Source organism: Alternaria ventricosa, assembly GCF_023758065.1.
Source record: "Alternaria ventricosa strain BMP 2768 chromosome Unknown scaffold_30, whole genome shotgun sequence".
Classification (NCBI taxonomy): Eukaryota; Fungi; Ascomycota; class Dothideomycetes; order Pleosporales; family Pleosporaceae; genus Alternaria; species Alternaria ventricosa.
In genome coordinates this window covers 251,691-263,503 of record NW_026055710.1, presented here as the reverse complement: position 1 = coordinate 263,503, position 11,813 = coordinate 251,691, and the positions used below count along the sequence as shown (strand labels likewise).

General features: G+C 53.2%; 4 protein-coding genes across 4 annotated transcripts; 2 read left to right on the top strand and 2 right to left on the bottom strand.

The window, feature by feature from the left end:
• Window positions 1–852: 852 nt before the first annotated feature.
• Window positions 853–3,820, bottom strand: J4E93_010466 (uncharacterized protein; the record flags this gene model as incomplete). The annotated part of the gene is made up of 2 exons (XM_049348345.1): window positions 853–2,775; window positions 3,131–3,820. 2 exons carry the CDS (start codon window positions 3,818–3,820, stop codon window positions 853–855), a joined length of 2,613 nt encoding a protein of 870 aa, XP_049194574.1.
• Window positions 3,821–4,801: 981 nt separating this feature from the next.
• J4E93_010465 (uncharacterized protein) lies at window positions 4,802–6,510 on the top strand (the record flags this gene model as incomplete). The annotated part of the gene is made up of 2 exons (XM_049348344.1): window positions 4,802–6,070; window positions 6,133–6,510. 2 exons carry the CDS (start codon window positions 4,802–4,804, stop codon window positions 6,508–6,510), a joined length of 1,647 nt encoding a protein of 548 aa, XP_049194573.1.
• A 421-nt stretch (window positions 6,511–6,931) lies between these two features.
• Window positions 6,932–8,706, top strand: J4E93_010464 (uncharacterized protein; the record flags this gene model as incomplete). Its single annotated transcript, XM_049348343.1, has 3 exons — window positions 6,932–6,991; window positions 7,047–8,249; window positions 8,299–8,706. 3 exons carry the CDS (start codon window positions 6,932–6,934, stop codon window positions 8,704–8,706), a joined length of 1,671 nt encoding a protein of 556 aa, XP_049194572.1.
• A 1,029-nt stretch (window positions 8,707–9,735) lies between these two features.
• Window positions 9,736–10,431, bottom strand: J4E93_010463 (uncharacterized protein; the record flags this gene model as incomplete). Its single annotated transcript, XM_049348342.1, has 1 exon — window positions 9,736–10,431. The coding sequence occupies one exon, from the start codon at window positions 10,429–10,431 to the stop codon at window positions 9,736–9,738; it is 696 nt and encodes a 231-aa protein (XP_049194571.1).
• Window positions 10,432–11,813: the final 1,382 nt, after the last annotated feature.

Below are 11,813 nucleotides of genomic sequence, written 5' to 3'. Positions count from 1 at the left end.
GGGCAAGTATCCGGACAGCTCAGTAACCGTGAGCTGTCCGGATACTTGCCCAGAGCGGTTGCGAAACTTGATCATGTCAACCCAATCTGCCCATTCAATATCCTACACAGAACTACCATCCGATGGCCAAGCAAGCGGTGTGTAAATTCGACTCGCCAATCTGATATAGGTGCGTGCAGGAGAAGGCATACATGGAATGGTTCCAGGATGCGTTTAGCGCTGTAGATACCGATGAGAGCAACAATGTCCCCCCTTACCCTGGAATGTACATGCAAACATCAAGTACCAAGTGGAAAGTGTGGCTTCTTCGTTACAAAGGCAGGTAGATACATTCTGTATGTGCGTCTTCCCTTTGTGGCTTATGCTGTCCAATTCGCCAATATACAAAGCGAAGTATAGTGAGGACTTGGATAGCAAAAGACACAAAGGGAAGAGGCATATATAGAATAGTTATAGCTACCGAGAATTAAGGGAAAATACACCTGCAGACGGTACTTCATGCGCACTCAAGAGGGACATGTGATCAAATACAACGATACTATGCATATAATCCAAAGACAACCTACACGCTATGCTACCTACATCCAAGTTTTTCCCCTCCATATATTCATCCATCCACACCCTTCCCCTATCATCCCCTACCATCCCCTCCCCACTCTCACCTAAATCCCAACCCATCCCAATCCCAAGAGTAAGAATACCAAACAGCAAACTGGGGTATATAGCAGATCCAACCTCCCAACCTTACCCATCCCAGCCTTCCCATATACGCCCAATATACACAAACATTAAATGAGAACATCAACCCACCCTATATTTTGCCGACATGAATGGAACAAACGTCTCCTCCTCTTACAACACAGCCTCAAGAATGCGATCTTTGAGACTCTTGACCTCCTCTTCCCTCTCCCATAACCGTCGTTGCATGTCTAGGAACTTTGCTTTCCATGCCGCGGGCGTCATCTGACTTGCCCCAGCACCCTCCCGATCTAATGCCGCGTCGCCATCTCCTCTGCGATCTCCACTCGCGTCTTCACTGTTGTCATTCCGTATTTCCAACCCCTTGGCAACCCACTCCCCAGTTAACCCACCAAAGTTAACAGCGAAGAAAACGTCAAAGGTTTCTTTGATACGGCTACCTGAGTTGCCAGGGTGAGACCTTAGATTGTTTCCGGTGGTGTCGCCATCGTCTTCATCGTCATCGATAGGACTTTCATAGCCATCACCTCCAATACGGAAGCGTATGCACTCTACGCGACGCACGCCGCCTGTGGGGCCGCCGATACCGATGCCGACTGCGCTTGTGAGACCCAGACAGCTGCTGATTGCTATGCCGAGGGCTTGGTCGGACATGACTTTAGCTGGGGAGGAAGGTAGTCCCGATGTTGGCTTTGAGTAGAGTGGTTGGAGGATAGCAGTAGCCAGGGTCTTTGCTTCGTTGCCTCTTAAGCGCTTCCGACGCCCGGTAAGCGGGGCGCGGATGAGCTCGGCGGCTAGAGCGCGGTTGAGTGTTTCGAGAGGGATTGAGGGGAGAGACGGGGAGGTGGTGGAAAGGTCTGGCGAGGTTTGCGAGCGAGTTGGGGGAGGTGGTCGATGCTGGGCGGGTGTTTCGGACGGCGTGAGCGCGCCGTGGTAGGTCTGATGTGTTGGCCTGTTGTCTTGTTTTTGGTACATGCTTTGTTGCTCGTAGCCATGTGCAGGCGACACCTGTGTTGAGGCGGCGCTTATCGGGGAAGGCCCTAGGCCAGTGCCTGGGGAGTCGTTTTGTTCTCCGTTGACGAGTACTGTTGGTGTGACTAATCGCACTACCGGATTTCCGACGTTTGGAGGGACTTGGAGGCTCAGGCGCTGCTTCTGTGGCGCACCACCCATGAGCTGGCCTTCCATCTTGGAAGGCGATATGGCAGACGCTGGTGTTGGCGGAAAGCGGAAGGAGTTCTCGGGTGCTGGAGGGTCAGAGTGCGCCCGCTCAACTATCGGTGTCAGATTGCCTGGAGTGCGGTCGATTGGTGGGCCTTCTTTGGTCTTCGGATTGGCTGGAAACGTGTTATACGGTCCATCTCGAAATGATCGATTGCTCGGCGGCCGGCCACGAAGCTTGCCGGTAGACGAGGTGTTGTTGGTCGACCATGCCGACGATACAGCGGGGCCGTGACGCCGGCGAGAGCGTGATCTCGCACTGGAAGGCGTGACAGCAGACTGGGGCTCATCGAAGAAGGGGTATGCGGATTGTGGTGTTACCGCGGAAAGTGGATGAGGGGTTTGAGGCGTGTCGTAAGGATTCAGTCGCCATCGTATGTGTTGTCCAGACATTGGCGAATCGGTATATGGTGTCAAGCTTTGGCCTAAACGACTTGGTGCTGAAGCTGCTGTTAAAGCCGAAGAGGGTGTGACGGTTGAGACTGCAGTCCACGCTTCTTGAGGTGTGAGGAAGCCTCCGTGCATGTTGTGAGGATGGGCGCTAGTGGGATACGCTGATTGGGGCTGCAGCACGTTGCCAAACGGTATTGACGTATCCAACTGCGGGCGCTTACGAGCCGGTGTGCCTTCGTCAAAGTCGATGTCGTCCTCTCCGTCATCAGCTTTCCGCCGCCCGCGCTTCGGTTTGAACTTGGGATCGAGAGCGCGGATGGCCAGATCTTCCTCCAAGGGTACGCCATCCCGCCCGTCAGCCGGAAAGGGGTTGTGAGGCGGCGGTATTTGCAGGAAGTAGGGGTGCTGCTTGCCCAGCAAATACTCGAAGAAGGCGTCGATGTGCATGGCGCGCATCCATCGCTGTGATGATTAGCAAAGGTCGGAATGATGTATGAAATGACAAGTGATTGGGGGCCAGGTCGGAATGCGCGGCCCCTCTGACCTGCAGAGGCCACATCTTTGACCAACTCGTGAGGAACAGTACATCTCAGGTATCTCACATAATGAGTGGCTCGGTTCGCACACTGCGCCGGATACCAAGTAGGTGGTTCGGATCACAATGAGGCGTTTGAGGCTGAAGTCGACTGCGCCGCACGACCCGGATGACATGCATGAGACGTTGTTGGAGCCCACTGGGCCAGAACACGGAAAATGTGTAGAAAATGACTCGGCGATTGCCGGATATAAGAAGTGTGAATGAATGTGAGGCTCTTACCTTTAGTCTGACTGAGTACTGCTGCACCTTCTGCGTGCTCTGTCCCTCGTCTGTGTTCGGCGGCTTGACGCCCAGATCCAGCGCCAGTTGTGTCCATGTCTTGATTTCTTTGGCGTCCAGCTTGCGTATCAGCTCGAAGAGGGTCCATGTGTTGAATGCGTTGCCGTCGCTCTTGGGCGGCGTCCGGAACAGCTTGACGAGTTCGCTCGTGTCGATGGTGGTGGGGAAGTTGGGGTTGCAGTAGAGGATAAAGGTCGCGTAGGCGTCGTCGATGGTGTCGTCGGCTACATTGCGCGAGGGCGTGTCGCGGTCGGCGGGCTCGTAGTGGGCAGATGGCTGGCGCGGCTGGCTGGTGGGCGATATGGCCTGGAAGCGCGGCGAGGCATGCGCAGACGCCGGGGGAGTCTGCGAGCTGCGCATGTCGGCGTAGAAGCCGTGGGCGAGGTTATGGGCATTGTCTGGCTGAAGTAGGTGACTGGACTGGGGAATGGGCGTGTGCACATTGCGGCTGGCACCTGTGCTCTGCTCCAGTCCCGGATCAATTGCTGCTACACCACCGCCGCCTGGGTGCCGGAAGGGCGAGTAGGCGGGCCCGCTGCCAGGCCCCGCGTGTTCGTAGTGCTGGTGGGCGTTGGCTGTCAGGTGCAGGCTGTGCTCCGTCTCTCCCTCGTCGCCAAAGTCGACCTGCATGGTTCTCCACAGTGTAACGCGCTCTGCTGCTTCCTCGGCCCGTCAGCATGCCATGAGGGCGTCGAGATGATTCGCGGCCGCGCTAATGCCAATAGCAGGCCATGGATATAGAGTCAGTCCCGAGGTTTGCTTCTTCTGGCCCCAAGGGAGTCCTCTCGCAGCGCCTGCTGTCGCAGCGGAGCCGGCGAGTGCAGCGCGAAGAGGTCCAACGATAGGATGCGATGCGCCCAGCGCCGTCGCTCGGTCAGGGCAGTCGCGAGAGGGCGATTACGTCGTTTGCCGTGGCAGCGCGCTATGGAGTCGCGTCGTCGAGGGTCCAGCGGGTGGTAATTTGCGGTCGTTCAGGTGCTATGGCGGGTCGTGCCTGCCTGCTTCGGGGCATTTTGGTCAGTTATGCCAGCTGAGCGGTACCCCAGCATCGTCCGTCTATTTTTGGATCAGCCGACGCACCACTGCTCACCACACCCATGTCGCTGCACCATCCGAACCCCTACCACCGCCGCTCTGCACGCTGACTGGCTGCCTATTTACGCTCTACACTGAATATGCGACAATGCCTATCGAGTGGCAATCATCCCAAGCCCTTTTGGTTGTACCTGCCACTGTGACTGGTGTGCCCCGGCCGAACCTCGCTCTTGGATGATTGCCACTACACCGACTACGACCTTTCTGGGGCGAATACTCGTGTCGCGCCGCGTGGAGTCTAAGACGGTATCATGTTGCGAACAAGAGACAAGCCTGCGTCGTCGTCGAATGTGGCGCATACCTCTTGGGTCGAGTGATGCAGTCAGGTTTCTTCGACTCAGTGAATTGAGTGCAGCAAGCACGTCTGTGAAATCAGGACTATGACTGTCTTATCGGCGACTCCTGTTCACTGCGCGTCGACACCGCTGGCCACGCTTATCAAGTCCCTCCAGTCTCACTATCAACTTCCACCCACACGAGATAGTCTCGACTCAACTCCACGCAGCTTCCGCCAAGATGAGTTTCTCCGCCCTTCCAACAGAGCTGCTCAGCATGATCTTTGATGAGATCCGAAGAAAAGAGGATATGCAAGCCATCTCTCTTGTTTGCCACAAATGGCGCGTTAATCTTGCGCCGCTGATGTGGTACACGTTGAACACCGATCTTCTGCTAAGCAAATCTCAGTCGATGAAAGCACTTGTCAATTCACAGAGCACGATACTCCCTCATATCCGACGGATTATCATAGCAGCACCCCGACGAGTCGCGGGCGATTCGTTTGAAATGGACCAAATCGAGCACAAATTACGTCTACTGTTAACGTCCCTACCTCGCGACCGAATCACGCACTTCATGGCCAGCACGTTGAGACCGAGCCGTCATACCATCCACATACTCCTCAAATTCCAGCGGAAGCTCAAAGAATTGAACTTTCGCATCAGGCCCGACGAGGCGTTCGCGGGCAAGGGGCCTCTTCCTATCCGCACAACTGGTCCTTTGATGGAACCTCCACTAAAAGACCTCACTGGACTAGCTGTATATGCTCGTTGCTATCCGAAACTAGCGAAAAGCTCTTTTGAGTACTACCGCAAACTTCTCACATACGTTCTCAAGCTGCAGACCTTGTCCATAGAGGGCACGCTCTTTGAGAATCGTCCACTCGACCGCCTGGACATGCATCACATCCTACAGCATGACATAAAAGAGCCCATTCTAACAAGTCTCACTTCCCTCCGTCTGAAGCTTATTGACCTTGGAATGAGCCACAAGGCGATTTTCAGTAACATCAGCTTTGCGAACCTTCGCACGCTGTCACTAATTGGCTGCAATGACATGGCCCCATTCTTGGGTGGCCTCCTGTTACAACGCGCCAACAGTGACGGCAGTTATCTTTCCCATCTTTCCGATCTGGAGATCTTCTTCCCTTCTAATTCACTCCATCCCGACAACGACATTCAGGCTGTCCAACGCTTCCTCGAGACTGGTCCTAAACTTGACAAGCTCATCTTGGACGCATCGCGCCATGCCTTGATAAACAAAGACGCTATCATCGCTCAGTCTAAGCTTAAGTCACTGGAACTGGGTACCGGTGAGGAGAGGGGAGGGCGCTCATTTGCCGTGGAAGACGTCAAAGCGATTCTAAACGCTTGCACAGAGCTCGCAGACGTCGCCATCAATCTCCCTGCCGTGAGCCTAGGACCCCTTATCGATCTAGCTCATGACTTCAGACTGGGAAGACCCCAAACCTGTCTCACACATGTAGAGACCGAGTTCGAAGCCATGCTCGTAAGTCCCAGAACCTACTTACTCCTCACCACTAGACCACCAGCTGACATCGACCAATCTAGACCGTACTCGCCCAGCACACCCCTCTTCACACCCTCCGCATATTGAACCTCCCAATTTTCGGAGAGATCGAAATAGCACACAAAACCGACTCGCTCAGCGCTTCAGAACACCGACTAGCTCGCGTCCTGTACCAGAACTTCGCAACGGAGATCATGCGCTTCATGGCGAAACGCGGTACCGCCCCCATCTTTTTCGACACTCGACCTAGTATCACCTACCAGCTCTTCGATGAGTGTCTGTGGCCTGCATATTTGTTCAACAAAGGTTATGTGTGCGATGCGAGAGGAAAGAGGGAGGTGATGGCCTCGCATGTGGATAGATATCCGCAGGATGAAACAGAGTCGCTTGTGATGCGTATGGCGGGGTCGAGTATATGATGGAACACTATGGTGAGTGGCGCATACTGGGATGTTGAAGACGCGTTTGGTGTGGGAGTTGGGTATGTAGCCAGCCAAGGGTAGTATGGGAAGGCGCGACTGCGAGCGGGCAAGCAGGTTGCCGCGGCGTCACGTGATAGTATGGCACACCGTCCCCGGGGCCGGAGCGACAGCCTCGGAGCTAATTGGATGATGCTTCCAAATGTTGCCTTTATACTTGACTTGGATCTCTACAAGATGGGCGTCGTGCTTACTCCCTCTTGCCCCACTACGTTGCTTGAATCCTGAGGTTGGTGGGGCAACACATTGACGCGTCGTCGCACGAGCCATGTTCACGCTCAGCCGTCCACCCGCGACGCGCAAACATCCCCCTTTCACTACCTAGGATCGTAGCAATCCGCACTCACGATTCCACGCCACTATGGCGAGCGCGACGTTCTCCGATCTGCCAACCGAGCTGGTTGTCAATGTTTTCGCTTTTGTAAGTTCCGGGGATTGCCGCTCTGTAAGCCAAAAAGCGCTGACACATCTATTAGATCCGGCAAAAGAAAGATCAAGGCGTTGTATGTCTCGTGAGCCGCTCATGGCGGGAGCTTATGGCCCCTATCTTGTGGGAAAAGCTTGAATTCAGCTTGGGTGATCACCAAGGCTCTTCCCCTGGCCGCTCTTTGACGACGTTATTAGATCCTAACTCCGGGATCCTCCCACATGTACGGAATCTATGCTTTGCGGACTTTACGGATGAGGATTCGAATAACCGTTTCGAGTCGTTGATCTTGGCACTTCCACGCGATAAACTCCGCATTTTCCAGGCCTATGACGACATGCAGCATGAGCTTTTCTTGCAATTGTTGCGATCGCAGACCAAGCTAGAGAGAATCTGTGCAGTGACTCCATTTACCTGCCTTGGCTCGACGGGTGACTATCATTGTACTTCCCGGGAATACCGCGCGTGGGTTGCATCGCTGACGCCTGAACTGAAGGAGATTAGTCTTCTTCTAGAGCGCGAAGAGGAAGAGGAAGAAGAGGTCGAGAAAAACCACCGGAATCTGCAGAGCTTTATCGACCTCTACCCTAGTCTCGAAAGGCTGAACTTGTCAGCCGATTGTGACCCTCCGATCTCATTACAAGGACTGCTCTCGCTATCGCCGGAGAGTCGCCTATTCTCCAATCTGACGTCTATCAAGATGGAGGAAATAGACCTGGTACCGAATGCTTCATCTCAGTTCTCCCACACCTTCGACGTTGCAAGGTTAGAGAGGTTGGATCTTTTGCTCTGTAGCTCGATGTCGCCCTTTTTCGAGAGTCTCTCAAAATCCTACATTGAGACACCTGGTAATTTAAGGGAGTTGTGCATCCGCCTAGATAACGGTGTTGAAGACGAAGTGCAGGTCGAGACCACAAAATCCATTGAAAACTTCCTCAAAGTCTGCTGCGCTAGACTTGAGAATCTCGAACTACAACTCTCCAACGGCAAACTTGTCGACAAAAGTTGTATCCTGCCTCACGCTGCGACGCTTCGTAACGTCGTCATCGGAAAATCTCGAAACTTTCTCACGGATTCTCAGTCGCACTACTACCCGGGAGACGAAGTCGGGGTGATTTTGAGGGCGTGCACAAAGCTCAGAGGACTCGCCATCAATCTGCCACCTATCGATCTCGGACATATCACAGAGCTCGGGGACGAATTTCAATTCAAAGCAAGTGAGCGGGATTGTGCCGCTTTCAAAGATGTACTAGTAAGTAATGTTCTTTTTGTATTGGTATCTTTATTGATTGGCATCGTAGGCACAATGTGCCGCCCATCCCAGTCTTCATACCATGGAAATACTGAGCGAGCCTGATATCACATTTTCTTATGATTCGGAGACATTTGAAGAGACGCCTTTGATGGAGGAACGCAGCTTCCGTGCGTCGTGCGAGGCTGCCATGAAACACTTCGGCGATCAGATCTTCAGTCACATGTCGCAGTGTGGTACAGTCCCGAGACTCCTCCTAGTCAAATCCTTTGACACAAGTGATTTTGAAGAACGTATGCCGATGGAAGATCGCTATTTCTGGCCTTGGTATATCCACACGCGCGGAAATGTTCGAGATAGTTCGGGCAGCAATCTAGTAGGTGCAGCGCGCGTTGAGATGGAGAAGATATCGAGGAACTACCCTGGCGACTTCATCCTCAGGCGCTTCTCTAGCTAATGTTTATCGTGGGGTTGTAAGCTGTATTGTATCTCGTAGTATGCAAATCATGAGGGTAATGCATGCTTCAGCGTGCATCACATCGGAATAAAACCTAGTATGCGCTCTATCATATGCCGGGTGAGGGACTCTGACAGTATATTATACTTGCGATTTCTCTCATTCGTGAGAGTATCTTTTCGTCAAGGACTCTGTTCACGTCCACAAGTCTTGGCAGTACACCAACATTGCAAGGGCTGCGCGTTCCACCTGCCTTTCTTGCGGCACACCTTTCTCTGTTCTCATCAACGCTGCTGCTACCTCGGATGTCTCTGCACCAATCCCCCACAACCTCCACATCCAGCCATGACGCACAGAAACCTTACTGCTTTACAGCTCGAATTGGTCGGCAATGTTTCCGACTTGGTACGTTGCATTTCGAAAAGGATTCTGGGTATCAGGGATGTGCTGACAAGAACATGCAGGTGCGATAGAAGGCCGATGCAGGCATCGTGGGCCTCGTCAACCGTGCATGTCGTACGGCAAGGCAGATCTCAGAACCACACAAACACGTTTCAACGAGCTACACTACTTCTTCTACTAAGCCGGAACGTCACATGCCAGATGATGATCCAGCTGTACAGACGCAGTTGCGTCCCATTGTGCAGTGTGGGATTTGCTAGTTTCAGCAGATGTATCTGAACCGAATACCATCCTCCAGACCACTGACAAACGGAACTTCACGTCAATATCCAGCGACCTGGAACAAGCCCGGTAAAGACTGCACAAGCCAATGCAGTCGAAGAACGACACCAGGTCTTCCTTCATCTCCTTCATCTCCCCTCGTCTTTGTACAACCCGAGATATCGCCTTCTTGTCGAGTACAGTGCGTCCCCGGCCCAGGAACAACGCTTTGCGTGAATCGAAAATAGTTTCCTTGTAGAGCCGATGCTGTATCGCGTCGACAGACTCTAGTCGACGAGGCAATGAGGTGGGTGGACAATTTTGGCTTGCACAGTCCTTCCACTCCTCCATACTGACGCCAAACATCTAGTGAACGTGAGTATCATCTAGCCCTTCTGTCGCCGCCTGTACGACATCCTCGTCCTCTTCATCGCTATACACCTCGAGCGCCGCTTGAAAGGCCTCTCGGTCCCAGTCCCGGCCTTGCCCGTCTCCCGGCCACCCAGCTCTTTTCATTTTGCGCACAAGCGACTTGAACTCGTCGTCCGCGTCATCAAGCTCCCAGTACATCGGTACCGCGTCAACTATATCCGTCTGGAGACCGATCCAGCGAAGCTCGCGGAACCGCTGTTTGCAGAGCGCAAAAAACTCGCGTGGGCGATATACGTTGAAGCCCTGCCGCCAACGCTCGGTTTCGTCCCCGGCGTAGCGCTCTTGCACCACGGCATTGAGCTCTGGCGCTGGCTCGTCGGGCAGGCCGCAAGGTTCCCCCCAGTAGACGTATCCATCATCCGTGTTAATGACAAGATTGTAGCCATTACGCCCGTTGCTGTTACCGAAAGAGATACATGATGGTGGTAAGGGATCGCCTATAGGCTCAACGTGGTATTCGAGGTCCCCGTCGCGGATCCTTTTCTGCATCGCCTCGCTGCGGTAATCCTGAAATCGTGTATTCTTCATGATGACGTGCTTGCCGTAGGCTTTGTCTGGCTCAACAAAGTCTACAAAAGGCATGTGGCGAAGCAAGTCGATGACTGCATCAGTCTTGTTCAGGTTGGCCATGGTGGATTGTGTGATTGACGGCCAGCCATTTTTGGGCGCTTGTGCGATGATCGAGCCATCCCAGAAGACTCGATTGCAAAACTCGTAGTAGTTTGTTAGAAGCGTGATAAACTCGACTTGATCAAAGGGCATGGTAGCACGTCAACCTTGGACCCCAAGAGAAAGCTCAACACCCTGGAGCCTAGGTACGTTGATGTTAGATTATCTACCTAGGTATTTTGCAAGTTTTTTACTCAATGTAGTCTGCATACTCATTTAGTTTCTCTCTAGTATGAGGCGGTAGGAGGAAGTGGAAAAGAACACTATTCCAACATGGTGGGGCGTGGGCAGGGTGGATTACCTATGCTGACGGTTAAATAGGGCCTTCAAACGTCATCACGCGTCGACGTACCCTGTTTCCGAGCAGTCTTCCAAAAAACGATGCGCCCGACGAACTTCCATTCATTCAAAGCGCAATATATATGTACGCGTATCTTTACGTAACAGATGCGACGAAGACTGTGCAAGTGCACGTTCGGTACAGATTCGTCGAATACCCGGCGCTCTTGAACCAGATCCTCACCCCAGCGACACCACAATGCATCGAACATCCTGACACGGAAGGCGGTGTTAACCTGATGACTGCACTCGTAGATGAGACTCATTCTCATGTCCACAAAGTCTCCGGGTTCTGAGTTGGACTGGAGGCCCTCAAAGTATCGCCCTCCGGCCTCACTGTCATATTCTTCGGCCTCGCTGTCTTCTGTTGGACATGCACCCTCTTCCTCTTTCTCGTTCTCGCCCTCTTTGCCTTCTTCGCTTTCGCCGGCCTCGATGTTCTTGACAGTCAAGACTTCATCGCTTTATACAACTTCTGGTTCTTTTTTTTCGTAGAAGGGCGAGGTTATCTTCTGGTTCACTGCCGATGAACAGACTGTAGGCACTGCTGTCTTCGTGGTCGTCGTCGTATGGTGGCATTCCGAATCGCATACGCTTGATGAACTCCAGGGCAGGTAGCCGTGTCGCCTGTTGTCGTTTCGGTGACATGCTACTGACGTGAGCAGGAGTGGATATGGTACAGTAGAGAGTGAGGCTTGAGAGAATGTGAGGCGCCAGCAAAGGTAAGGTATGCGGTTGGAAGGTGCGACAGGGCACTGCTCGCGAAGACTGTCATCACAACATATCAGAAAAGGCACGACCAGGCACAACAAGAACCGCTGTGCAGATACTGAGTACAAACCTGAAGATTACTCATACTCGGTGAATGACGGCTTTGCTCATCCAGTATCTGGCGCACACAGGCACGGCGCCGACGGTACTGGTGATGGATCCATAAGAGAGAGAGGGCGCAGTATATACCTCCAGGCTGAGGTATAAATTCGGACTAAGACATGGCTGAGTAA